The 27,914-nt window shown below is 43.0% G+C and overlaps 1 protein-coding gene, 1 long non-coding RNA gene and 1 pseudogene across 4 annotated transcripts; 1 reads left to right on the top strand and 2 right to left on the bottom strand.

The window, feature by feature from the left end:
• Positions 1–69: 69 nt before the first annotated feature.
• Positions 70–6,290, bottom strand: LOC146693792 (transmembrane protease serine 2-like; annotated as a pseudogene).
• Positions 6,291–7,762: 1,472 nt separating this feature from the next.
• LOC146693791 (uncharacterized) lies at positions 7,763–8,831 on the bottom strand. The gene is made up of 2 exons (XR_014914810.1): positions 8,765–8,831; positions 7,763–7,851 (listed from the first exon to the last, which is right to left on the bottom strand). It is a non-coding gene; the product is annotated as an uncharacterized LOC146693791 (long non-coding RNA).
• Positions 8,832–9,184: 353 nt separating this feature from the next.
• On the top strand, positions 9,185–27,914 carry LOC146693790 (TOG array regulator of axonemal microtubules protein 1-like). 3 transcript variants are annotated; one of them, XM_085429696.1, is made up of 7 exons: positions 9,185–10,135; positions 25,533–25,920; positions 26,017–26,123; positions 26,237–26,420; positions 26,539–26,758; positions 26,846–26,932; positions 27,022–27,914. In XM_085429696.1, the coding sequence occupies exons 2-5, from the start codon at positions 25,810–25,812 to the stop codon at positions 26,647–26,649; spliced, it is 513 nt and encodes a 170-aa protein (XP_085285822.1). In that variant the 5' UTR covers positions 9,185–10,135; positions 25,533–25,809; the 3' UTR covers positions 26,650–26,758; positions 26,846–26,932; positions 27,022–27,914. The 3 variants fall into 3 exon arrangements, with proteins under 3 accessions (XP_085285822.1, XP_085285823.1, XP_085285824.1); XM_085429697.1 differs by lacking the exon at positions 9,185–10,135 and adding an exon at positions 13,379–14,266; XM_085429698.1 differs by lacking the exon at positions 9,185–10,135 and having other exon boundaries at positions 24,927–25,625; positions 25,734–25,920.

Here is a 27,914-nt window from a genome sequence, read left to right as displayed (position 1 = left end):
CTTTTAATCAAAGTCTAATCTTTCTTTATATTTTACACTTTGCCTGTTCATGAGTGCCATTACAAAATCTCAAAACGAATGAACCTTCATCTGACGGTGGATCCAGTCCGGGAAGTATGCGACGTTGCCGTAAACACCCGGTGCATCCTGCCCAGCGTGCTGTTCCCCCCAAATGCTGTCACCTATGAGCCACCATACTCCATCCATCAGGGACACCAGAGGGCCGCCGCCGTCAGCCTGAGACACAGTTCAGGAACAAACAAAGGGCAATACTAACTTACAGTGACTTTGAGAGGCTACATGAGGACTTTTGAGGACAGTTTTAGGTCTTTCATGGATTTCTGAGGTCAGTGAAAAAGCTCTAAATCATCCAAATAAAAGGGGATATAATAGTCAGCTGCCTCCTCTGGGCTCTAACTGTACATTCACTGCTGACTGTATAAGTGGATTGTTACCAGGCACAAAAACGAACAGTTTATTTAAAACGGTTGCTGCACACAGAACATAGTGCTGGACTTGTTTGAGAGTGCCGCAAAAGCAGTTACATAAGAGCATGAAAATGTTTTGGATTCTTTGATGAACAAAAACTGCTTTTATGCGACGGTCTGTTTGGACTGGCTGAACTGCAAACACTATTGGAGCGCATTGTTCTGAGTCTGCATTCAGAGACTCCATTCCCACTAAAACTGAAGCATTGTAACCTCGAGGTGGGTCACACTGTGGACCTCTGACACTCAAGGACACTACACAGCTAAACTGATTATCATATCCTGGGATATCCTGTTCGTGTAGGCGATGAAACTGTTGCACTCTGCAGCATCTATGAGAGCCTGAGCCTCCATCAAGTATGGAAAGACAGAGTCTGTCAAAAAAAACAAAACATAAATTAATATATAAAATAACGCTCACACACTCTCCTCTACGTTCAATCACTTGACAATGAGTGCAGGACTTATATGCCATCTAGTGGTAGTAGGCGGCAATGAGCACCAATACTGATTCACTAACTACAGCTGCCTCACCATTTGCTCTGTGACCAAATCGTGTTATCCAGCACTTGTGATGAGCAGTGACTTTCAGGCCCACGTTTGGGAGGCACAGGTCCGATGTTCCTGAAGCCTACCAAGGAGTAAACATCTCTGCTGTAACGTGTTTAACCCAGGACGAGCTGCTGCTGTTAACAATGGTGTCAATGTGTGCACTCTTACAGCCTCTCTGTACACAGACTGCCACTGTGTGAACAGCTTATTCACACAGAGGGTTATACTCAGCTGACAGCTTGCTAGTTTGCTAAATGTAACGCTTACTGAAGTAACAGTGCCAAATGCATCCACTGAGGTTGTGCATCTTCCAAAATGTCAACAGGTCTCAACAAAAGTTATTTAAAACTTCTATGGATGCACTTTTAACAAAAACGCCTTATCCTAAAATATATGGTGCCATGACTGGCTAACAATGCCTGGTTATTAAGACTTCTGGTTGAGATTAAGGAACTGGGGGGGAAAGACAACTGATTAAAACATGTTAATATGGGATTAACTTTGCTGAGTCCAGCTTAGATTTATGCAGTAAATCTGTGGCTGTAAATCTGTATAAGACAAGATAAGATATACTTTACTTATCCCAAAGTGGGAATGCAGCAACTCAAGATTAGAAACAGCCTAAAAGTAGAATGAATATAAACACAAGCACAATAACATAATATACAATCTGGCAAAACAGAGATATCAAGATAAAACTACTATAAAGAAGCTAAACAGACTCATTGGCCACTTTATTAGGTACACATTTCAGCTGCTTCTTAAAGCAAATATCTGAATCATGTGATGTATATGGGTCATATGACAGCAACCCAATGCATTTAGGCATGCAAACGTGACAGGGTGCTGAAGTTTGAACTGAATGGAGAATGGGGATTTAATAGGTGATTTAAGGGACTTTGCACACGAGAGTTAACTCATATTACTCGTTACAATCAAATTATGCAGAAGAGCATCTCTGAATGTGCAGCACATCGAACCTTGAAGCAGACGGGCTACAGCAGCAGAGGGTCACACGGTCAGCTATTGACAGGAAACTGAGGCTACAGTTTGCACCTGCTCAACAAAATCAGGCAGTAGAAATGTTGCATGGTCTGATGTGAGCCAACATTCAAATAGCAGGTTCAGATATTTTCCTTTAAACCAGGGGTATTAAACATGAGGCCCAGGGACCAGATTTGGTCCAGCATTGACCTCAATCCGGCCTGCTGGATGGCGTTGGGAAAAGGAGGACATAAATGTGGGAATTTTAACTGTATTTTCACAAGTTCTACAGCTTTAATAAAAAACAGTACACCAAAGTAATTAACTAATTGATTTCTGTAACTTTATACATTTATTCTTACAATTTAAACCCATGCTGACAGATTGTTTTAGTTTACTAAAGCAGCATTTCTTCACCATGTAAGAAAAACTGAGAAATAATGTTGAAATCACCCTTTTTTTTGTCCTATATTAGGGTCTCTCATTTATTAAATGTGTAGGTAAAATTTTTAAACTTACAGAAATCAGATAAGATGAAAGTGGGCTGTATGTGGGCCGCAATATAAAAGACTGGTTTCTTGAACATGGCAGTGAGTTCACTGAACTCAAATGATCTCCACAGTCACCACATCTCAGTCCATATTAAATAATAATTAATAACTTCAATTAACTAAAAGGTGATTAAAATAATGTAATGAAGGGGCTCATCATAAGCACCTGTTATGTCCAAAGGTTGGGAGAGCCTCATAAGAGCAATGTCATTTTTCAGGGTCTGGCTGTTGTAGCTCTCATGAGTTATAATGCGACGCACCGAGTAAGCAGGGTTAAACAGAGGGCCTAATGGGTCCACTATCCCAGCATACTGCCCAGTCTGCAGGACTGGTGGCCCTGCAAAGGTGGGGGGTGACCAGCAGAGATTTGATTAAAGCTGGATCAAACCACGGTTGCTGAAGGGTGGTGAAGGTGAAGGTGGAGGACTCACCAGGTCACACACTGAGCGGCGGTGACTATCCAGTAGGGGGAGACGATGGCTCCTCCACAGCGGTGAGAGCCGGCAACCTGGAGGCTGACTTGCCAGGGCACAGCCCCAAGGGAGGCCAGCTGTCCTGCAGAAGCCTTGCTGGAGTTCACCCTGCTTCCACAATCTGAAAAAGGAGGCTGCTGTTAGAGCATTCTACAGCTACAGGCTTTCAGAGAGACAAAACTCAACAACACACTGAAAAAAACCAGTGTGATTGCAAGGAAGAGCCTTCAGCTATCCTCAACTATGGAAACAACTCCCAGATTGGATTCAGGAGACAGACAACCTCCTGCTTAGGCTTGAAATGTTCTTTTTGATATGCTGGATGCACTCCACTACTACATTAAATCATTAGTAATTAGCAACTTTTGGTTCTCACTATACTTTGCCTGTCTTGTCTCTCTCTGCTCTCTTCTCTTTCGCCTTATCCCCAAACTGAGCCTTGTTCTGCCAGAGGTTTCTTCCTGCTAACAGTGAGTTCTTCGTTCCCACTGTCGCTCTCACTGAGGTTTGATATTGTAGAGACCCTACACCAGGGGTGTCAAACTCAAATACACAGTGGGCCAAAATTCAAAACTGGAACAAAGTCGCGGGCTAACATTTATATGAAAAAAAAACTTCCTCCAGATATAAGAATGAATCTTTTCTTATGGACTCAAACAGGTTTTGCTGAAAAACTGAATATGGAGCAAGCAAAGCTTAATACTAAACAATATATATATTAGCTGTGTAATACCAGCAGGCCAGCTCTAATAGTAATTTGGTATGGCTTCGCGGGCCAAATGTAATTAGGCTGCGGGCCAAATTTGGCCCGCGGGCCAGAGTTTGACACCTATGCCCTACGCTATTAGAAAGAAACCTCAGCTAACACACCGCTTTCTGTGATCCAGCACATGGTGACAGTGGGAAGGAAAAACTCCCTTTTAACAGGAATAAACCTTTATGTGCTTGTAATTCACTTGCCAGGTGAAAGGTTGGTGGTTTGTTTCCAGGGGGTTTACCTTATAATATAAAGCACCTTGAGGTAATTGTTGTTGTGATTTGGTTCATTTCTAAGAAAGTATAAAGACATACTAGTACAGTGCAATGTCAACACCATGTTGTTAGGACATGTACTTCTAAGGATTGGAGGAAAAAAGACATTTGGAATGAGATCAGGTTAATATCATATCAATATTAGCATTTTGACACAGGTTTATCATTACCAGCTCACTCACTGTAGGGCAAGTTGTTGCAGTATGGATGCCTGAGGGTTGAAGTTAGACTTCACTAGTAAGAATCCATCATTAGCATCAGCCCTTTGCTGGCCTGATTTAAAATACGTGCCCCTGTCAAAGCACAAATTGTAAAAAAAAAATTGAGCATCGCTTGAAAATCGTTCACAGAGCAGCTTTTGTTTCATCTCGGGCTGAACTAGCTGAGCATCTCACCTGATGTATCCGATGCTCTGGCAGCTCGCTCTGCCCTTCTCCTCGGTCCAGCCATGAGAACCAACAGATTTTCAGGCTTTACTCTGAGTCGAGTAGATCTGAAGCAGGAAACTGGAGCCGTGCAGCCTCACTGAGCACAAACAGCAAACACAAGCGATGACTTGGCATTTTGTCACAAGTGGAAAGTGGGTGAAGAGGCAGCCAGTTGAGAGTGAAGCACACAAAGGACTGGCAGTTAACAAGGAAAGATAAATGCTTCAGTCTACATATTATCTCATTATCTCATCATGAGGAATATGGATGATTCCAGAAAAAACAAACCTATAAAAGCATCAAACTGTTCCGTTGTATAAACTCTGACCTTGTTTTCAAAGATTGGAAATCCAGATGAACAGAGTTAACTTTCTGGGATTCTCTCACCTTCTTTTATTGAGCGTGCATCAAGATAACAACTAATGAGGCTACCTGGGAACAGGTCAGCAGCACCATTGGGTGTAAACAGAGCTTCACAACTCTGTGAAGAAGTATGGTTTTAGAGGATTTTGGGGGGGAATTTCCATTTTTTTGGAAATCCCAGAGAAACTTCATCTGCTGCCTAATAAACAGAATGGATGATTGCATGGGGCACTAGAGCACACAGTGTGGGTAATTTACACATATGTGAAGGTCTCATTAGGGCTTAATAATATATTCAGCTTTTAGGGCAGCATAACACTTCCATGGAGAAGATGTCTTTTCCAGAGATGTCCTTAGTTTTGTTCATTTCTGCAAGACAATGCAAGGTGCCAGTAGTCCAGATGAAAAATGGACCCACTTGCAGTCCAGACCTGTCCCCCTTTGCAAATATTTTGTGCGCTATGCAACAAAAGAGGCTCCGAAATGAAATCTTGTCAGTGCGAGAATGGGAAAGCATTAAACTTCCCCCCCAAAAAGTCCACATTTCATTTGTTGTTTTCCAAGTTTTTCTTTTTTGTAAACCAGGTTCTTATCAGTGTGTTTCATTCAGCTTTATTGAACAAATCTAAAGGTGGAGGACAGAGAAGCTTTTTCTTCCCACCATGAAGCTGCTTACCACAGTTAGCTTCGTCCTGCCCTGCGGGACAGTCTGTAACCCCATCACACCACTGGGACTCCCACTTGCGGTTCCCATCTCCACATTTAATCCCATGAATACAGGATGAAGAAACTGGAATTGAAGACAGGAACCAGAAAAAAAAAATCAGTCTTCCAATCTCACTAATGTTGACTCAGTTCACTAAATAAATCCTTCACTTACAGTAATAGGCAAGGAGGACTCCAGCCAGCAGCAGCAGCAGCAGCAGCAGCAAGGAGATGACAGCAGCAACAGTGAACTTGATGCACCTGTGTTTGAAATCTGACAGAAGAGCACTCACCGTGACTGGAAACCCACTCACACCCAGCTTCACGATTACATTTTATACACAGAACAGTTTCTAATGAGACTTTTTGTTACAAGCAGTGTCCAAATGACGTGCCTAGTATCTGTACAGTCGTGTAAAGTATTCAAACTGTATTAAAACACTCAAATACCTTTGTGCTTGGGGATGGAGGGACTGCTCTCAGGTGGAGGCTTCAGCGCCACATTGTGAACATACTGGGGTTGAACATCTGATTCGGCGAGCGCAGGAAGTTTCATCTTCTCATATTCACGGATGAAGTGAGGACAAGCGTCCAGATACTTTTGGCAGAGCAACAGTGTTTTTGTAAAGTTACAATACTTAAAATAAATTGAAAGCAGGTCTTCTTCTCAAGGCTGATTAAATGCAGATTAAAACTCACCGGATTGGTGGTCATTTTCTGTTTAATCATCTGTATTTTGAAAAAATTGAAATAAAATCCCCCTGTGATAACTCCAGCAGCAATCTTTCACTCAGATAATCTCATCCACATCACTGCCAGCACCTCCGGCATCTCCTCCCAGGCTCCGCTCTGCTCATTCTCACATGGATGCGATCAAATAAAGAGTTTGTATGAAAACTGTCACGCCTACACTTCACACAGCATCAGTTTGTTTCCCTCCTGAGCACACAGCAAAGACAATGACGAGTTGGCGAGTCTAAACATGACACAGGTGTTATCTGCTTAAGTGTCAGAGCAGTGAGTGAGTACTGTAACGCCGAGTGTGCAGTGGAAAGGTACTGAAAACATGATGTATAGGCAGGTAGACACAGCGTGTTTCAGTGATGCAGTGGCTGAGCGACAAGAAAATATGGAGAGGATATTTTAAAGTGAAAATGAAATGCATTAATCAGGCCAGCATGCTTTTGGATTGACTGCTTTTTTATTTATTTAATGATACAGTACTCATTTGACAAAGCAGCCTTATATTCAATGCACAGGAAAAGAACAAAAACATTTTACCTGATAATAAAGAACAGACATGAAATGACGCCTGGAGAAGGCTTTAAATGGTACTTCACATTCATACAGTCACTTAGCAACATTCACATTCATCTGGGTGAAACATAAAACATGCACAGCAAACATGTCAGCCTTCCAAACACACACACACACACACACACACACACACACACACACACACACACACACACACACACGTAGGAAAATATTTAGTATACACATCCAGAAATGCATACACTATTATATATTGTACATATATTTATTAGTTTCAGGTTGGCCATTCTTGTATTTTGCTCGTTTGTGTTGTTGTGTTTGCACATCTCTGTTGCTTGTGGGGCTCGCACACAAGAATTTCACTCGCATGTGCTGTGCCAGTGTGCCTGCACATGTGATGTGACAATAAAAGTGATTTGATTTGATTTGATGATCATTTCCATATTTGAAGATCACCTCTTCCCTAAAAAAAAGAAATCTACTGCCAAGGTTCTTCTCGTGGTGCGTTAGAGCCGAGGATGATGAAGACGCAGAAGCTAAAGCAATTTCTGAAACACGTTTAGAAGAATTTAAAAGTAATATATTTCCAATACTGGAGAAAAAAATCATCATCTGGCATTAGTGTCAGCGCACTCATTCACTGTAAAAAATCAAACTTGCTTACAGTCATTTCTTTCACAATTCAACAATAAAAGCTGAGTTGCCCCATAAACTCAAATACATTAAGGGTTTCAACTAATCCTTTAACGTTTTGGAGCAAAAGTTGGTCTCAGATGAACTTTATTGCTGGCAAAATGAATGAATTCAAGTTTTACATGAGTTGAAGCTGTTGGCGCCTTTCTGTGCCTGAGCACGCATGCGCATGTCATATTTTTGGATACTACGGGGTCTACAATGCACTTTTGCAAGGACTGAAAGCCACCTGGCCGTCTGCCTTAATGCGAACACGAGGCTTTTTACGCCAGGAGCTGGATGCAGCTAAGGTGTTCATCTCAACTTTCTGAAGGCAAGTACTGTTTCTTTTAATGTGGATTTATATGTGTTTACTACCTCATTTAAGATCCCCCTAGACTGTTTTACTCAATCGTGCTGCTTGAATGCCCTCGTGAGCAACTTTAATGTTTTCCATCATGAAATAGTTCTTTTATAGTTTTCGTATAAAAATCGCCATGTCACAAAATAATGTAAATCCGACAAGCATCCCTTCCAAACAGGCGCGCTCATGTCTGACAAGCCTCCACGACACCCCCTACGTGTATTTCATGTAGGGGGTGTTCGCCATACCACCGAACGAAAGAAACCCGACAAAATAAGCTAGCTCGCTCATGGCAAACCCCCCACCGCTTTTTAAAATAAATAAATAATTTCGGGGGCCCCCGCTGCCATGTTGTTTAATTTGTTCAAATCATATTTAGCCAAAAAAATGTGGTTTAGTTTCTGTGTGAACGGGGTGGTGGAGTCCTCCACCGAGAACACTCACGTTAACTTTATCGAGTGGGGGAAAAAAAGTTAGCTTGTTTATATTATGCTAACATAGCTGTGTCGCTAGCGGTCACGTAGCACATCATTATATACCAGCTAGCCCAACTTCAGTAACCCTACAAACGTCACTGCTGTTTAGTTTCCTGTCTTCATTTATGCTGGAAGTGATAACAGCTGTAGGGTTTAATTTGTTTCCAAAACCCCGCAGTCAGGACATGCTATATTGTATTTAGATAGAAGCTAGCGAGCTAACTCCCTGCTAACTTCTAACTCCGTTAAATGTCATAAATTTCGTTTTCATGGGTGCCTGGATGTTAAACTCAATTGTTACACCTGGTAGAACAGAACGCTGATCATTTTATTAAAGATGAAAGACTTTAGACAGTTTTTCAACTCTCAGTAATGCCATAGTGATCGTTTGACATGTGAACCTGCAGCGGAGTTTAGGTCCAGACACGGCTAGTGACGTCAGACTGAACAACCGGATTGAACGAGGAGGACCCAGAATCCAGCCCTGTGTGAAGCTGAAGAGGCTGAAAATTACAGGTTATCTGTGGAAGCCTGCATCAAGAAGGTGGTGACACTTGTCATTAAAAATGCCAGTTCACCTTCCTCTACGGAAAAAGTTGATGCCATCACCCAACGGCTGTTCATAAAACTCTGGCCTAGACTTAAAAAGATCAAAGTTGATAATGTGATATGGTTTATAGCTCCTTAATACAGAAATGGAAAGAGCCAGATGTCATACATATTCATGGTATTAGACCATGAATATGCAGATGATGTAATTGTAAAGGTTTTCAAGGAGCATGCCATCACTGTATTGGAAAGTGAACATTTCATCACAAGCTTCTTTCTTCATGCTGTATGGATCGCAGGCAGAAAATACTTGGTTACTGTTGTGTAAGTCCCTAAAAGTAGATTTTGTTTATCTGGACGCAGGATTTTCAGTTTCAATTTATTTAAGTAATTATAATAAAGGTCAATCAAATGGACCAATATGGCAAGGCCATGATGATCCACTTGGTAAAATAAATCCGTTTGGCATCTTTCTTGGCCTTAAGACAACAATTCTGATGGCTAAAGATCCAAACGGGACACAAGAAAAAAACAAAAACAAAACACGTGTTGTCTGACAACAGTATCAAAGATTTGCATATACATAAAAAAAACCTGAAAGATCTGGACCGGGCCATTTACAAAGAGCTACGTCAGAAAACATTCTGTAAAGAAAAACATTTACTGATGTTACTGAACAACGAGGACCCAGTGTTGAGAAAACTGACGGTCGATATCATTAAAAATCACCTGATCGACACTATGCAGAATCCAGCCCTGTGTGATGCTGAAGAGGCTGAAAATTACAGGTTATCTGTGGAAGCCTGTATCAAGAAGGTGGTGACACGTGTCAATAAAAATGCCAGTTCACCTTCCTCTACTGAAAAAGTTGATGCCATCACCCAACGGCTGTTCATAAAACTCTGGCCTAGACTTAAAAAGATCAAAGTTGATAATGTGATGTTCATCGGTGATTGTCAGGGTCCCTGAGCAGTTATGAATTATATTATTATTATTGTTATTGTATGTATATTTGGTGTTGCTGTCCTTCTCCCTGTTTGCGTGTGTGTGTGTGTGTGTGTGTGTGTGTGTATATGTGTTTCAGTGGGTGCCTTCAGGCCTGGTGGGTGTGGCCCTGCTGATGGTCTGGCCACACCCGAAGCCACACACTTGCTGCTGGTCAGGCCTCGTCGGGGGAGCTACTTGGGAGAGTCTTGGAGCTCCCACCGACGCGGGATCATTTCGTGAGTCTCCACCTTAGTCAACAAAAACATTGCACAGGCGTTTTACTCTGATTACACAAACTTCATGTAGGAGTAGGTCACAGATAAGAGGTACTAATTTGTAAATTTGACCTCTGACCTCACAGAGATCAAATGTGACAGGATATTTGTACTGTAATTTTCAGACCATAAGGCGCACTCAAAATCCTTTAATTTTCTCAAAAACTGACAGTGCGCCTTATAATCCGGTGCGCCTTATGTATGAAGTTTAGGTCCAGACACGGCTAGTGACGTCAGACTGAACAACCGGATTGGTGTTAGAATTTACCATGTCAGCCAATCAAAAAAATGATATGGCAACATGCGGCACTTGGTTGTTTAGGGAGAAGGTGCAGTTTTAGGAGTGACACCCGCGACGGAAAGCGGCGAGCAAAAGAAAGAGAGCGCAAGTTTTCATATGTGAGACATTAGTGATGTTTAGCGTTTTTGGAGGCTAGAGTTAGTGTGTAGTGTAGTCATTGTTTTGTATTGTGTCAGTTATACTGCTGAATGTCACATTTGCTCCAAAAAAGCCATCAAAAGCAGATTCTAGTGTAAACGCTGTTCCCACAGGGAAAACAGGACTGATACACCTCCTGTTGTCAGACCTGCAGGGTTTAGGCCTGTGCTGTTCTCTTCTGTCTTATACTGAACACAAACTTTTTTTTTCTTTTTTTTTTTTTTTTTTGGACCGGCACAAATAATTTGTGTGCCTTCTTATTTGCTGCAGAACACCTGATTGTTCTGTAAATAGATTTAGATGGTTATATAAAAAATGCCTGAGGCCTTGGCTGCATTTTTAGGTAAATAGTACCATATAACTTTGTTTGCAAAACTTGTGCATGAACCTGAAGTTCCCAAATTGATATAAAAAATTTTTTTTTTTAGCAACAACACTAAATGCGTTTTTAAAACAAAATGTTAGGTTTCAAGTTTAGGAGAAAAGTTGCTTCAACTAAGTTATCCATCAGAACCTAAAAATCTAAATGCAGTGGGTTGCCTTGAGTTTAAGTTTTCGCAACAATTTTTTATTTTTGTATTTATTAATTTTACAGTGTTGATGCTGTGCTCACACGGGCTACAAAGAAATCGCACTACAAACCTTCTAAAAAAAACTCCACAGGTATCTTTGAAGAAACACCTGTTGTCTGACAACACAATCAAAGATCTGCACATCAATGAAAAAAAATCTCGAAAGGGCCACCTAAACATAATATATAATGTTCTGACTGAGAGACGTTTTGAAAAAATTTAAACGTACAGCTCTGCTATCACTTCCAACATAAATGAAGACAGAAAACTAAACAGCAGTGACTTTTTTTTTTATTTTTTAGGGTTACTGAGGTTGGACTAGCTGGTACATAATGATGTACTACGAGATCACTAGCGATACAGCTATGTTAGCATAACATAAACACAGTGAAGCTGGAGGATGAAAGCTAACCTTTTTCCATTCGATAAAATTTATGTGAGGGTTCCCAAAGGTTAGGGACGAATTCAATCGCATGGCAGGATGCTGTTGCAGATTAAACAGCGCCTCTTCACAGCTCTGTGGGCACAAAATAGAAGTACTACAAGGACATAGGGAAAAGGGACAAAGAGGGGAGGGATATAAAATATTCCAAATGTTTCTTGAATTGTTAGCACAGTGTATATGTGTATGTATCTATCCATCGATTCACTTACGCCAGGGGTGGGCAAATCCAGGCCCCGAGGGCCGGTGTCCTGCAGGTTTTAGATCTCGCCTTGGGTCAACACACCTGAATCGCATGATTAGTTCGTTACCAGGCCTCTGGAGAACTTCAGGACATTTTCAGGAGCTAATTTAGCCATTTATATCAGCTGTGTTGGTTCAAGGACACATCTAAAACCTGCAGGGACACCGGCCCTCGAGGCCTGGAGTTGCCCACCCCTAACTTCCGCTTTTCCTTTTCAGGGTCGCAGGGGGTGCTGGAGCCTATGGCAGCTATCTCAGGGCGAGAGGCAGGGTACGCCCTGGACAGGTCGCTAGTCTGTCACAGGGCTAAACATTCGTACTCACATTCACTCATACCTATGGGCAATTTAGATTTTTCCAAAAACAATGGGCAATTAAGATTTTTCACGTGCCTCCAAAGACGCAAAGGTGTCGCCATCTGACATGATTCAGCAGCGCCTCTTCACAGCTCTGTGGTCACAAGTTGAGCAAAAGCCTCTCAAAATCACACACAGGGGGATTAAAAAACTTGAAAAGGTGATTTTTAAAGACATCAAAGCGGCTGGACATTAGCCCTGATCTCGTGATCATTGCGCTAGCCGTAGGTCAGCCGTACCTAGAGGTGATCATTTCCATATTTGAAGATCACCACTTCCGTAAAAACCTGCTGGCAAGGTTCTTCTCGTGGTGCGTTAGAGCCGAGGATGACGAGGACAAAGAAACTAAAGCCATGTCTGAAACACGTTTAGAAGAATTTAAAAGTAATATATTTCCAATAGTGGAGAAAAAAATCATCATCTGGCATTAGTGTCAGCGATTATGATGATGATGAAGAGGAACATGTGAGCGCACTCATTGATGCTGTGCTCACACGTGTTGAAAATAATTCGCACTACAGACCTTCTAAAAAAAACTCCACAGGTACCTGTTAAAACACGTGTTGTAATTATAATAAAGGTCAATCAAATGGACCAATATGGCAAGGCCATGATGATCCACTTGGTAAAATAAATCCGCTTGGCATCTTTCTTGGCCTTAAGACAACAATTCTTATGGCTAAAGATCCAAACGGGACACACAAAAAAACACATGTTGTCTGACAACAGGATCAAAGATCTGCATATACATGTATATAAACTGAAAGATCTCGACCGGGCCATTTACCAAGAGCTACGTCAGAAAACATTCTGTTAAGAAAAAACATTTAAGATAAGATAAGATAGAACTTTATTAATCCCTCGGGTGGGTTCCTCTGGGAAATTCGACTTCCAAAAAAAGCACAGCAACGACCAAAGTTACAGTTACAGAACTGTTATATATATACACACACACACACACACACACACATATATATAAATACAGAGACAAATATAAATAAAATATACAAAGGGGATAAATAGAATAAATAGGAATAAAAAATACAAGTGAATTGCACATTTCAAGTATTGAGTCTATTGCACTGTTGACTATTTACAAAAAGTATTGCACAAGGTATTGTACAGTGAGGTGCAGAGGCACTACAGCTTAGTTGTTCCCCCCTCCTTTGTCCTCCTGTTTCCCCTCCCTCTCCCCTCCAGAGAGGAGTTAAACAGTCTGATGGCGTGTGGGACAAAGGAGTTTTTAAGTCTGTTAGTTCTTGTCTTGGGGAGAAGCAACCTGTCACTGAACAGACTCTTCTGGTTGTTTATGGCCGTGTGCAGAGGATGCCCAGCATTGTCCATAATGTCCATCAGTTTCTTTAATGTCCTTTTCTCTGCCACTGTCACCAGAGTGTCCAGCTTCATGCCGACCACAGAGCTAGCCCTCCTGATCAGTTTCTCCAGCCTGGATGAGTCCCTCTTTGCTGTGCTGCTCCCCCAGCACACCACAGCATAGAAAAGTACTCCAGCAACCACTGACTGGTAAAACATCCTCAGGAGCTTCCTGCAGATGTTAAAAGACCTCAGCCTCCTGAGGAAGTACAGTCGGCTTTGGGCTTTTTTATACAGGTGCTCTGTGTTGCATGACCAGTCCAGTTTATTGTCCATCCACAGCCCGAGGTACTTGTACTGATTTACTGATGTTACTGAACGACGAGGACCCAGTGTTGAGAAAACTGACGGTCGATATCATTAAAAATCACCTGATCGACACTATGCAGTAGTGATGGGTCGTTCGCGAACGAAATGGCTCTTAGAGCCGGCTCTTTGACGTGAACGACGCGAGCCGGCTCCTTATCGCGAGCCGTCACGTGGGTTTTCTTTTTTTTTTTTTTTCTTTCTCTCAGCCTCTCTCTCGCACTTTTTTTCCGCTTCACTCTGCACGCGAGCCTTGTGCTTTATGCTGGGCAGAGGGGGGAGGGGCGGTAGTTACACTCAGTAGCACAGGAACAGAGCCAGAGAGAGAGAAAGAGAGGCAGGGACAACAACATTAGAAAGGTATAGTAATCATCCACAACTATTTTCAGTTGCAGATGATAAAGGATTCCGAAAGTTTATTCATGCAGGTCCATATGACAGAGAATATGCATGTTCTTTTAGTTTTCATATTATAATTTATATTTAATTGTGTTGTGGTTTGCAGTGTTTTGTGTTCTTTTCACTTTAAATTTGTGAAAGGAAAAAGCTGAAAATTTAAATAGTTAAAACTTGAAATGTGAATAGTTGATTTTTGTATTATATGATTTATTTATTACATTTTATGTGGAGTGAATAAATAAAAGTATATTTATGGTGGCCCGTAGAGACGAAGCACATATAAACTTCAAATCACGTACGAACTCTGAAGCATGTACAAACTCCAAAACACGTAAAAACACGTACAAACTCCAGAACACGTAAAAACTCATAAGCACGTAAAAACTCATAAGCACGTAAAAACTCAAAACACGTACAAAAGACAACAGAAGTGCTCCAGGATGCTGGGCGCACTGTTGAGCTTTTGTTATCTTAACAGTGGGAGGAAAATGTCAAATTTGAGACATTTTAAAAGTCTTTAGACCATAGGTACCAAATTTGGCCCGCAGCCTAATTACATTTGGCCCGCGAAGCCATACCAAATTACTATCAGAGCTGGCCTACTGGTATTATACAGCTAATATATATATTGTTTAGTATTATGCTTTGCTTGTTCCATATTCAGTTTTTCAGTGAAGAAAATATAATCTGATCAAACATTATTCAGCTTTAAATATTGTTCAGCTTTAAAGTTACTGTGCAACTGTGTAATAAAAATGTGCTCACGACTTTGGCCTTGAGAGCGATAAGAAGCGATCGCCTCATCCTGCAGGTGCAAGATATCTGCAAGCGAAGAGACTAGAACACCCAAGGCCGATTTCCTTTTATGGAGTTGTTTTTCTGCTAATGCAGCACTTTCCTCACAACCCCCTCCTGTAAGTTTTAGAGAATATATACCCATCCTCACAGCAAATCTTGGGAATCTCCTGATGTGAGCTGTGTTGAGAGGTTGTCTCTGTCTCAATAAAAGTTCACTGATTCCCCATCTGCCGCAGGTGTCCGGTTGTCTTCATTCTCCGCCAGCCTGGTTAAGTCAATTCCTCCTTAACATCTAAAAGAACCTATTTAATGAAGGAAGACGGGTTCACTTTGTGTTTAATATTATTCTATTGCTGTTGTTGTTTTTTTTTATATCCTTCAATTGGCGTCACGAACAGGATCCGCTCCAGGTCAACTGGAACGGATGGGAGGACTTCGGCCGTGGTCTGAGTGAACGGAGTTTGGACAAAAGCTGTGTGCACACAAAAACAAGGTAAGCAGACCTTTTATTTCTGCTATATTGAACATTATAAAAATACTTAGTGTCCAAACTCCTAGTAATTCATAACCAAAATTGTCTGGCTTACTTAAGGCTTGTTGAGAATCAGACAAGTGAATAAGAGATAAGTGAATAAGAAATAAGTGAATAAGTGAATAAAGATAAGAGTGAACTGAGGTCTGACCACGGTTGCAGCCGACGGGTTGCTCTCCGGTGTCGGATAAATACCTCAGTGCAGGTCTGGGACCTTGGAAGGGTTTATTAGTAACGCCTTTCTAAACAAATTAAAAGGTTAAAGGCCTTGAGAATATTTTTTAGTAATATTCTCTAAACTACAGAAGGGTTAGGAAGGCCCAGAGGACTTTATTAGAAAAGATCCTCTAAAACTTAAAAAGGAGAAGTACTGGTTGGAGTCCAAAGGAGGGGTCCCTTTGATCAATAGGAGAAAACGGATCTCTTCTTAAAACCCCGATGATTTTAGTGTTTTAAATGTTTTGATGTTCTGTTTGATATTGGACACACATAAATACACGCTGAATGCTTGCTGTGGAACACTGGGCAGGACAGTTTGGTTCTCCGTTGTTCACAGATTACACAATTAAAGGAACTAGGTTCCTCTTTTGGTTAAAATAATACACCACACATAGAATTTTTTTTTTTTTTTTTTTTTTTTTTTTACACATTTATTACATACATAAGGAGGGTAATGAGTGACTGCAGGTAATGTATGAAGTGTGAATGAGACGTGTGAACAAGGTGACAACCAACTAGCACCCCTATCAGGAAGCTCTAGGCAAGGTTACCCGCCAGACTCCGGTTTGGTAGAAGCTTGGTAACACCTGAAGGGATATTTCAGTGCTGACTCACCTTTAAAGCAGCGCCCCAGCTGTTAGTGCCTAACAGAGGCAGAAACCCAGCTGGCCCAAATTCTCCTTTAAAATCAATAAAAGAACACTCCTCCATTGACAGTAAAATGGATGGAGAATTAGATCGAGAAACTAATGATGATGGTTGGGGTCCCGGTGTTATTCTTAGCACATTGGGAGAACAATTAACATGTGTTGAGACAGTCATCAACTCCACACACCAGCCTAAAGAAGCAAAAAAGCAGAAAGAGTCATTGAGGAAAACAGCTGAAAGGTTAATGAAAGAAAAGGGAAAGGACGAGGGGAGTAGTGGTAATTGGGGAATAATTTGGCAGAATAAGGCTATGCAGGCAAAAGAGAAAGAGGAAGAAGCCAACTCAGCAGCAGCAGGTGCAGGTGTGATGAGCGGGGTGAGACACAGAAAGGAAGCAGATAAGCACGCAGGCCGCAAAGCTAAATTTAATCACTGGGTGTGTTTATGGGAAACTGCAAAACCACACATGAAGAAAAATAGGTCTCAGCCACCTCCCTATTCTGCCTCAACTCCTCCCTCAGCAGGCATATATCCGGTACTTAATATCTCTGGTGGAATAATGACTATTGGAGAAGAACCGCCCGTAGCTCCAACTCCCATAGATACCAAGCATTTTTGCCCAGGAAGCTCCTCTCTGTCGGCGACATCCTCAGCTAGTAGTAGAGCCCCCTCTTCTATGTCCCATTGTTTTGGGACCGGATCTGAGGGCCTAACTGACCCCCCTGCGAGCGCACCATTTGCGGTTCGAATGAACAGACAGGAACCCACTGAACAACAATTAACTGATCAAGAAGCAGCATTACGCAGCTGCTTAAATGAACATAGGTCAGTGGTCCAGGTGAATAATCGTGTTGCGTCAGCCCCTCTTTCCCGGTCCAACCCCTTTGCCAGCACTCCTGTCGCTGTTAAAGGAGATCTGACCGCTACTGCAAAAACTGAGCCTGGCACTTCACCAAATGTCACAGTTACCATGTCTTTGGTGGGCCGTCAGGATCCGGAAACACAGATGAGTTTAGCCCACGTTTTTGCTGACACTGCTACCCCACCAGGCGGGGAAGAAACTGAGGATACTGATGATGAACTCAGTGACCTTAACAATACACCCCCCTCTACCCCTCCCAGTTTAGGATATCAGACTAGATCTAAGGGCCCTGTGCCTCAGCCTCCAGGCATATTTCCCCTGGTCCAGACTAAAGCGCAACGTAGACCAGTGTATCAACCTTATTCATTCGGAGATGTCCAGGCCCTAGTGGACAAACTCCCTGACATAACGGAGGGAGGGAATGCCTGGTTGGCTGGTTTGGATAAATACACAGCTGGACAGGACCTCGCACTGGGAGATTTTAGAGCTATTATAACTAGGTGCACATCCCGATCTCAGGCAGCGGACCTGGAACAAAATGCGGGTACTACCATGCATGAGAACGAGGTGCCACTAATGCAGGCCTTGAGGTTTATTGGACCGGCCCTGCGCAAACAATTCCCACCCAAAAATCAAGGCACCTTACAGAAATTTAAATGGGAGGGAAAGCAAAATCCCACCCATTATCTAAATCAGGCTGTTGAAGACTGGGTGAACCATACAGGTCATCACCCCAGTAGGACTTGTTCACAGAGCATGTGGTTTAGAAGGGCGGTGCTGAGGGGCATTCCGGAGTCAGTAAGCCAGAAAATGGAGGATAATCCTGATTTGCAGGACTGTGACTTTGCAATCTGGAAGAAACATTTGATTTTTAGCCAGTCTCTTTTCAACTGTCATCTGCTACCCCTTTGTGGCAGCCTCAGTACCCACACAGACCGGAGGCTGAGGCTGGGATTGCAGAAACAATTTCTGGTTTGGTCACTGCCGGTGTCTTGGAGCCCTCCTGCTCTAAGTGGAACACGCCCATCCTACCCGTTGAGAAAAAAGGCACGGGGAAGTTCAGAATGGCACATGATTTGAGAAGGATTAATGCCTTACTTGGCACTCCTACTTTGCCTGTGCCTAATCCTTATGTTGCCTTGACCAACCTCCCACCATCTCATGCCTGGTTCACCTGCATTGACTTGGCTAATGCCTTTTTCTGCCTCCCACTTCGTGAGTCACTGCGTGACATTTTCTCATTTACATTTAGAGGCCGACAATGGCGTTACACTCGCTTACCACAGGGATTTGCCCTCTCCCCAGGACTGTTTAATCAGTGTTTGAAAGAACTTTTACAAACCACCCCACTACCATCTGACTGTATGTTAATACAATATGTGGATGACCTTTTGCTGTCTGCCCCCACGGCTGACATCTGCTTGGAGGCCACCAGAGTGGTACTTCACCACCTGGCCAACACAGGTTTTAAAGTGAGCAAAAACAAACTACAGATTGCAAGAAAACAGGTTTCTTTTCTAGGCCGCATGGTCTCACAGTCCGGTATTTCCTTGTCCCCAGAACACAGGAACTCCATTTTGCACCATCCAAAACCTCTAACTGTAAAAGACATGTTGTCATTTTTGGGCCTGACTGGTTACAGCAGGACCTATGTCCCAGACTATGTTGGCCTTACTTCCCCTTTGCGCGCTTTGGTAAATGAACAAGGCATGAGAAACCTCTCTGCTCCCCTCTCATGGACTACAGAAACAGAACAGGCGTTTATAAAGTTAAAACAACAGCTTTCTGTCGCCTCTGACCTTGCTGTGCCAGATTATGCTTTGCCTTTTCATCTTGATGTTTCTGGAACTGGAACCCATATCAATGGTATCCTGTTCCAGAAAAAAGGGGGAGAGAGAAAAGTGTTGACATATGTAAGCGTAATGCTTGACAACACTGAAAAACGCCACCCACCGTGCACACAACACGTTTCTGGACTTGCAAAAATCATTCAGAAAACAGCACACATAGTGATGAACCACCCACTAAAAATTTTGACATCACACAGTGTGGTGGCCTACGTCTCCTCACAGGCCTTCACACTCACTTCACTCAGGCAGAGACGCCTCAGTACCATTTTGGAAGCACCACACATCACCTACTCACATGAAGGCATAAACATGGCTGATCACATGGGATCGGGGGAACCACATATGTGTGAAGAGGTTGTGCAGGTACAGGAGAAAATCAGGCCAGATTTGCAGGCAGAACCTCTAATGGATGCAGAAAAAGATTGGTTCACAGATGGATGTTGTTTCAGAACTGAAAGTGGAATGTTGAAGGCTGCATGGGCAATAGTGGAACAGACAGACATGAGATGGAAAACAGTGAAGGCAGAGCAGTTGACAGGACAACAGTCTGCACAGAGAGCTGAACTGAGAGCGGTGATTGAAGCCTTAAGGATGGGAAAGGGACAGAAAGTGAATATATACAGTGATTCAGCTTATGCTGTGGGAGCAGTGCATGTGGAGCTCAAGCAGTGGCTAAGAGCTGGTTTTTTGACAGCCAGCGGAAAGCCTATTAAACATGAGATGGAAATGAGGGAATTAGCGGAAGCACTGTTGTTACCTGTTAAGGTGGCAGTGGTAAAATGCAAAGGACACAGTGCCGGATTGGACTTAGTGGCATTAGGTAACAAACAGGCCGACTTAGTAGCTAAGCAGACAGCTGGTTACTTACCCTCCCTGATTATGGTAATGGACCCAGAAGCCACACCCCCTCCAGAAAGACCACCCATACAACTAGGCCTAGCCACAATCAGAGAGTTACAGGACAAAGCCAGCCCCCAGGAAAAATCATTATGGGTAACAAGAGGGGCCACAAACACAGATGTTTGGCGTGGCCCAGATGGAAGGCCCATTCTACCGCCAGGGGTCAGACAGACAGCAATGGAAGAGGCACATGGAGTGGGGCATGTGGGACCTGCACAAATGATGAGGAACTTAGCCGCCTGGTGGCACCCTTATCTAAAAGACATGACAAAATACATGGTTAAAACCTGTAAGGAGTGCAACCAATTTGGAATCAAGCCCGCCTTCAAGCCAATAGCAGGGTACTTCCCCATCCCACTTTGCCCAGGGAAAGAAATAATCATTGATTACACAGACATGGTGGACAGAGTAGGTAGTTACAGGTACCTGCTGGTGGCTGTGGATGCATTTTCAGGTTGGCCAGAAGCCTGGCCGACAGCAAGTGAAAACAGTAGAACTGTGGTGAAGTGTCTGATTAATCATTATATACCACAGCATGGGTTTCCCGAGGTCATAAGGTCGGACAATGGTTCACATTTCAGGAACCACGATCTGCAGAGGGTTGAAGCCGCATTAGGTTTGAAACATAAGTTTGGCTCAGTTTACCACCCCCAGTCCCAGGGGAAAGTGGAAAGGATGAATCAAACTCTAAAAACTAAATTGGCTAAAATCTGTGCACAGACCAAATTAGATTGGGTTAAGGCATTGCCTCTTGCATTAATGTCCATAAGATGCTCAGTAAATCAAACCTCTGGTTACACTCCATTTGAGTTGGAGCATGGCAGGCCTTTTCCTGGCCCCTCCTCTCGCCTGTTAATGTCGGATGAAGCTGATTCAGACCTCGATCCGAGGACATATTATAACATGCTCCGCAGTTTTGTTGCCCAGTATTCCTCACAGGTCGCTGAAAGAAACCAGCAAGAGCTGAAAGAGGCGGCTACACCTGGAATGGACTACGTCCTCCTGAAAGTCACAAAGAGAAAGTGGGCTGAGCCTCGCTGGACAGGCCCTTACCGCATAACAGAGCGGACCTCCCACGCTGTCAGGCTCGAAGGGAAAGGTGACACCTGGTTTCATTACACACAGTGCGCTGCTGCCACCGAACCAGGAAGAACCTTGAGAGAGGTGCAGAAGGACCTGTCAGAAGGAGCTGCAACAGCATCACCAACCACTTGAGGGAGCCAGAACTCAACCTACAAGCCGGCTGGTTACAAAAGGGGGTGTTCTTCATACTGAACTAAACATTTTTATTTTTCTATTTTTAACATCTTTTATGACTTTGCTTTTATATTGGCTTGAGTTTTTAAGATTTACATTTTACATTGCAATAGTTTTAACCGCTGAAAGCTCATTTAAAGTTGTGTCACTGATACTTTTTGTTGCTCTTTAACTCCTAGAACACGCCCTTGGCGAGGTGGGGGGAACTGGACCACCTTTCTGTGCCCCATCATCCTGTATTAGAAGACATACAAGCTAAGTAAACATGTCTTGGCCCTTTCCCCCTGAAATGACAGGCAGGCAAAGATGTTGCGTCTTTGTTTGCTTCCTGGCCCTGGGTCTCATTCCCATTGGCATAATCCTGATCTGTGAAGGGCCCCCGACACTTCTGACACCTTCAAGTTCAAAAGCTTCGCCCCCTTCTGACAGTCCCAATCTGACAAATGTAGCCCCTAGGGTCTTGCCCACCACTTCCTCTCCAGTTTTGCCCACGCCCGATCGATTTAGAAAGAAACGAGACACGGTTACCTCCTGTACCCCAAGTACGACTAGAATGATTACTCTCTGTGTCCCCAACAATAAAAGTTGGGTAGTCGAAATAGATTTCGCTAGCTTCCCAGTCACTCCCGTCACCAAAGACCAAGGGGGGGATCTTTTTAACCTTGCAGTACATCTCTCCTCCTCAGTGTGGTATATAACCCTGGGAGGTTGGCATCAGTGGAAGTGGTCCAGTTTAGTGTCAGAAACGGACCTCGATTGGTCCAAGCACTCTAGGGGTCAGGCTTTGCACTGGAGAAATCAAAATATGCTTAGAATAGCAAAAAAACCGGATCTTTCAGGCTTAATTTTTACCCTAAAGGATCTGGCCTTGACCTCCTGTCAACAATTTATACTTGCCCCTTGGACTGATCGCACCGCCCTGTATTGGCAAATGGAAATATGCCCTAGCGTTGGTGCAGCTCCAAGCTCTGTAGTTAAAGATGATAACCCCACCTTTAATGGCCCTCCGGTGACATATACAAACGGGGGGAGAAACGGCCGAATACGCATTGTAGACACAAATAAAATGTCTAAAGATGACCTCTTCCAAATTCTAACCGGTATTTCTGGAGCAACAAACAACTGGTTACTACTAGCTGAACAAGCTGCTGACAAGACGGCTTCCGACTGCATAGTATGTATGGGAGCCCGCCCCACTTTAAGAGTTGTACCGGCGCCAGTCAATAGTGCATGCCTCCTGCATCTTATGAACAATACAAAACGAGGTCATTGCTCATATCTGGAAAACCACTTTCCTAAAACTCAACGCTCGGTCTCTAATAAACCACCTTTCTTTTCTTCAGATGTAGCTGTGAACAATTTCACTTGTATTAACCTGACTGGCAATGCAGTAAAACTAGGTAGCTTGAACTCTTCTTGGTGCACTGAGATGACGGTTATGAAACCAAACTTCCGACCTACGGCTAGGGCTGATTTGTGGTGGTGGTGTGGCAAAAACAAGTTATATGATGGTTTCCCTCGGGATGCGTCAGGTCTTTGCGCTCTCATAACTCTTATTTTACCTGTTTTAGTCACTCCAGTAGATCTCTCTATAGAAGTACACGAAGTTGGCCTCCCATCCTCCTCTGAACGCCGCTCTAAACGTTCTCTAATCCCAGGTTCAGCTCATAATCCAACCTATATTGATGCTGTAGGTATACCCCGTGGGGTCCCCGATGAATATAAACTGCGAGACCAGGTTAAAGCAGGATGGGCCTCGATACTTTGGATGGTTGAAATAAATGCGAATGTAGACAGAATTAACTACATTCACTTTAATGTGCAACTGTTGGCTAATTACACTCGAGATGGTTTTGAAGCTGTGCATGCACAGTTATCTGCCACTTCCCTAATGGCTTTCCAAAACAGGGTCGCAACGGATTTTCTCCTCGCAGAAAGAGGCGGAGTCTGCAGCCTTTTTGGTCAGGAGTGCTGTACCTATATCCCCAATAACACAGCTCCTGATGGTTCCCTCACTAAAGCTATTACTGGCCTCACAGCTCTTACTGTTAAAATGAAGGAACACTCGGGCGTTGATACTGCCATGTGGGACTCTTGGCTTAACAGGTTTGGCAAATATAAGGCCCTTGTAGCTTCCATCCTAGTTTCCATCTCAGTTTTTGTTGCTGTCCTAGTCACCTGCGGTTGCTGTTGTATTCCATGCATTCGATCCCTCTTCCAGAGACTGATTGTTACAGCTTTCACTCCTGAGGATAAGGATCTCGCCCGGCAGATGCCTTTATTGGCTAGTCAACTTCCCACCTCCTCGCCAACGGATGATGAAAACTCTGATCGTGAGGGTGACGAACATTATCGTCTTTCTCTTGTTTAAATGCTTCTAGAATGGTTGTTTCTCTGTGGTGTTTTGTATTAGACTTGTTATTAATTGTTTCCCTCACCCACTTCCTCTTGAAGGATATATCTGGTTGAACTGTGTCTGGTCGGGTTGTGAGGGTTAAGCGATGTTCTCAGGGTCTCCGGACTTAAGCCTGAGCGAATGTGTACTCCCACCACTGGATATAAATTGTTTTTTTTTCCACACCCCTTCCTCACGTTTTACCATATTCACTTTTGAATGTCCTTAGCAGTTACCGTTCTGGGTTTATTTTACGGTTGATTTATTCTTTCACATTTTCACGTTTATATCTCTCATTATTATAGTATACTCTGTACTCTCCACATTTTTATCATTACTTATGCTTTTTGGTTGCTGGGTTACAGGAACTGTTAATTTTGTGTCACTACCCTGGTTGCACTGACTCGTGTATCCTTGTGTGCAGGACAGCTGTTACTGCTTTCGTCGGGAACCGAGACTGCTTGCAGCCGACCCCTGGGCAGGGTGGTGCCTGGACTCTTTTCTCCTCATCTGCAATGACAGATAAAGACAAATGATAAGACCCGAGGAGTTTTTCGAGCCAGGCTTCGACACGTCTCTGTGTTCCTTTGAATGTTACTTATTTTTGTGTGTTGACCCATGTAAGATGGGTCAAAAGGGGGATTTGAAGAAAATATAATCTGATCAAACATTATTCAGCTTTAAATATTGTTCAGCTTTAAAGTTACTGTGCAACTGTGTAATAAAAATGTGCTCACGACTTTGGCCTTGAGAGCGATAAGAAGCGATCGCCTCATCCTGCAGGTGCAAGATATCTGCAAGCGAAGAGACTAGAACACCCAAGGCCGATTTCCTTTTATGGAGTTGTTTTTCTGCTAATGCAGCACTTTCCTCACAACCCCCTCCTGTAAGTTTTAGAGAATATATACCCATCCTCACAGCAAATCTTGGGAATCTCCTGATGTGAGCTGTGTTGAGAGGTTGTCTCTGTCTCAATAAAAGTTCACTGATTCCCCATCTGCCGCAGGTGTCCGGTTGTCTTCATTCTCCGCCAGCCTGGTTAAGTCAATTCCTCCTTAACATCTAAAAGAACCTATTTAATGAAGGAAGACGGGTTCACTTTGTGTTTAATATTATTCTATTGCTGTTGTTGTTTTTTTTGTATCCTTCATCAGCAAAACTTGTTTGAGTCCATAAGAAAAGATTCATTCTTATATCTGAAGGAATAAATATATTTCAATAAATATTAACGTTAGCCCGCAACTTTGTTCCAGTTTTGAATTTTGCCCACTGTGTATTTGAGTTTGACACCCCTGCTTTAGACCATCAAAAGGATATAGTACAATCCAAATCTACTTTTGGTTTTGCTGGAATTGATTTTGTTATTGTTGACACTATTTGTTTTGGTGTCACTGTACTGTAATTACCTTGCATTTCATTAAAATATGTTTAGAAATGCTTTTCCGTTGCTTTTGGACTGCAAACCCAAAGTGCCACTTTAACAAATGAGATAATATTACACCTTCTCCCCTCAAAGGTACTTTTGTCATGGTCCTACGGCCATGACTCAGTGACTTTGTGTTTGTGTTCTTTATTGTTATTACTTTCATGATTATTCGTGGCTGTTTTGGGATGGTTTGTGTTTGGGATTTTAGATACTGGGTTCTGGGTTTGTGCTCCCTCTATTGGTCCCTGGTGTTAGTGTTCCCCTGTCTCGTCAGGTTAATCAGGTCCAGCTGTTTCCCCCACCTGTGTGTGATTCCCAGTGTCTCTCTGTGTACTTATAGTGTGTGTTTTCCTCTGCTCCTCGTCGCGTCGTCTGTGTTCATACCCGGTGAATCCCCTGCGTGCTCTCCCTGCTGTTCTCCCTTCATGTTCAGGTTTGCCACTCCCTTTGTGTAGTTTCTCCCAGTTTAGTTCGTCCTTAGTTCTGTTTGCCATCTCCACTTTATGTTCAGTATTGTCAATAAATCACCTTCACATCTAAGGAAGCGCTGCGTTTGAGTCCTCCTTTCCACTCTTCACACGGCCGCTGCCCCGAGCCGTGACAACTTTGGCCGTCGAATGCTGCTGTCCCTGTCTTCCCACCCAGAATTTGAAAAGATCCTGGAGAAATACATCCCTACGAAAGACCTGCAGACTGTCAGAGACACCGTCTTCACTCTAAAAACAAAGGTACGGTACCTTTGTCTTTATGTTTACAGGAAAATTGGTGTTTTGGCTGGAAGTTAAATATAGGCATCTAACTCTGAGATTGTTGGGGGGGGTTAGGGTCTTGGCAAGATGCCTCAAGATACTCAGGCAGACATTCCCTCCCGGGCAAGCGGTACAGTCAGAGCCTCATCGCTCAACAGAGAGCCACTCAACCAGACCAACAGGTGGGTGTGGATATCAACCAATGCTCCAGAGTGGCCCATTAAGGCAAATTTATTTTTCACAAATGTGTAATACATATGGAAAACACGTGAATTGTGATGCATTTTATATACAGGGAGTCTCACAGCCATTACAGCTGTAGATCTCAGACACAGAGTTTTGCAGACAAGACTGAGTACATCAAGCAGATCTCGGATCTGCTGGCTTCAAAGGACTTCAGAGAGAGGATCAAAGGCATCGACCAGCTAGTGGCTGACTGCCAAAACAACCCAAACATGGTTATCAACAGTATATTCCCGGTTAATGTTTTCATTTTTCTTTCTCCAAATCCATTTAGTATGTCTTTATGTACATTGTGGTCTTTTCATTATAATGACAAAGTGTTTATCCTTCACTTTCTGATCTCCCTAATTCTAGGTGTTTGATGCCTTCAGAGCCAGGCTGCAGGAGTCCAACAGCAAGGTCAACTTGTATGCCCTGGAGTCTTTACAGAAAATCATCCACTTGTTAAAGGACAAGCTGTCCTAAGTGGTCAACATCCTGGTCCCAGCAATCGTGGACAATCACCTCAACTCAAAGAGCAATGCTATCTGCTCTGCTGCTATTGGAGCTATTAATGCACTCATCTTAAATATAGGTACTTACTTTGAGCATTAAAATAGAGGAGAAAGTTTTGGTTAAAAAAATTGCTTTAATTTGACTTTCATTTTTTTGCCTGCTACAGACAACATACTTCTCCTTCAGCCTTTTTGCGCCAAGGCTCAGTTTTTAAGCGGGAAGGCAAAGGTGAACCTTATCGAAAAGGTCGCAGGTATGTCTGGTGTCCTAGTTTCGGCACTCTAATCAGCTTCTGCTTTGATGTATCTAAATGCAGTGTATTGCTTCTCATCTTCTATTTAGATCTTGTGACAGAGCTCTACCCTCGTAAGCCCCAGATGGTAAAGCAGAAAGTGCTGCCCTTGCTCTGGCACCTCTTGGGCACCTCTACCCACAGCGGCACCATTCATGGCCGGGGCGGCAGCGTAAGGGGTGCTACCGCCAACCTGTGCCAAGCCCTTTATGCCCAGATGGGGCCAAGCCTGAGCAAGTGTGCCGCCTCCCAGCCTGCCAATGTCCATAAAAGTCTAAATGATATCCTGAGGACCTTGTCGTAAGGTAAAGCAGGCTCCAAACAGAACCAAATGTCGAAAGAGGGACAGCATTAAAACTGATCTTACTTGAAGATGTTTCATTATCATTTCTTATAGTGCCTGCACTTTTATATAAACACAGAGAAAGTCCTTAAGAAGTTGGAGCTCTTATTCTTATCTCAGTGAGATTCCGTCTGGTACAGAAGCATGGATGGCTGTAACATAATGGCATCAGGTCTTTCACATGTCCAACCTGTTCTCTTTGCACTTTGAAAGTAGCTCATTGTCGTTGCTTTGTTTTTGTTTTTCCATAAACTCTACATGTACTGTAGACCAGCGGTCTCCAACCTGTTTTGCACCACGGACCGGTTTATGCCTGACAATATTTTCACGGACCGGCCTTTAAGGTGTCGCGGATAAATACAACAAAATAAAACTAGTACCGGTACCGAAAAAAAGATTTATTCATAACACACGTGAAAAGACCCAGGAAAACCGAGTTAACGATTAAAACGATAACAAAATAACGCTGAAAACCGATAAAAACCCTGAAATGCTTGAAAAGCATTCACAGTATTGTTCTTTGAATCTTTATTATTATTTTTCCGTACGTTTTTTTGGACGCTAACTCCTTCAAAACTGTTCAACTTAGAAAAACCATTC

The sequence above is a fragment of the Copadichromis virginalis genome, linkage group LG14 (assembly GCF_057382275.1).
Source record: "Copadichromis virginalis isolate Kocher_CV1m ecotype Utaka linkage group LG14, C_Virginalis_male_GT1.1, whole genome shotgun sequence".
Taxonomy (NCBI): Eukaryota; Metazoa; Chordata; class Actinopteri; order Cichliformes; family Cichlidae; genus Copadichromis; species Copadichromis virginalis.
Note: the sequence above shows the minus strand (reverse complement) of the source record. Positions and strands in the feature narration are given on the sequence as shown.

Excerpts from the sequence above, each read along its gene's own strand:
- LOC146693790 (XM_085429696.1), top strand. The coding sequence starts at position 25,810 with ATGCTGCTGTCCCTGTCTTCCCACCCAGAATTTGAAAAGATCCTGGAG. Across the intron at positions 25,921-26,016 it reads TCTTCACTCTAAAAACAAAG|GGTCTTGGCAAGATGCCTCA; the intron begins GTACGGTACCTT and ends GGGGGGGGTTAG. Across the intron at positions 26,421-26,538 it reads TTATCAACAGTATATTCCCG|GTGTTTGATGCCTTCAGAGC; the intron begins GTTAATGTTTTC and ends CCCTAATTCTAG.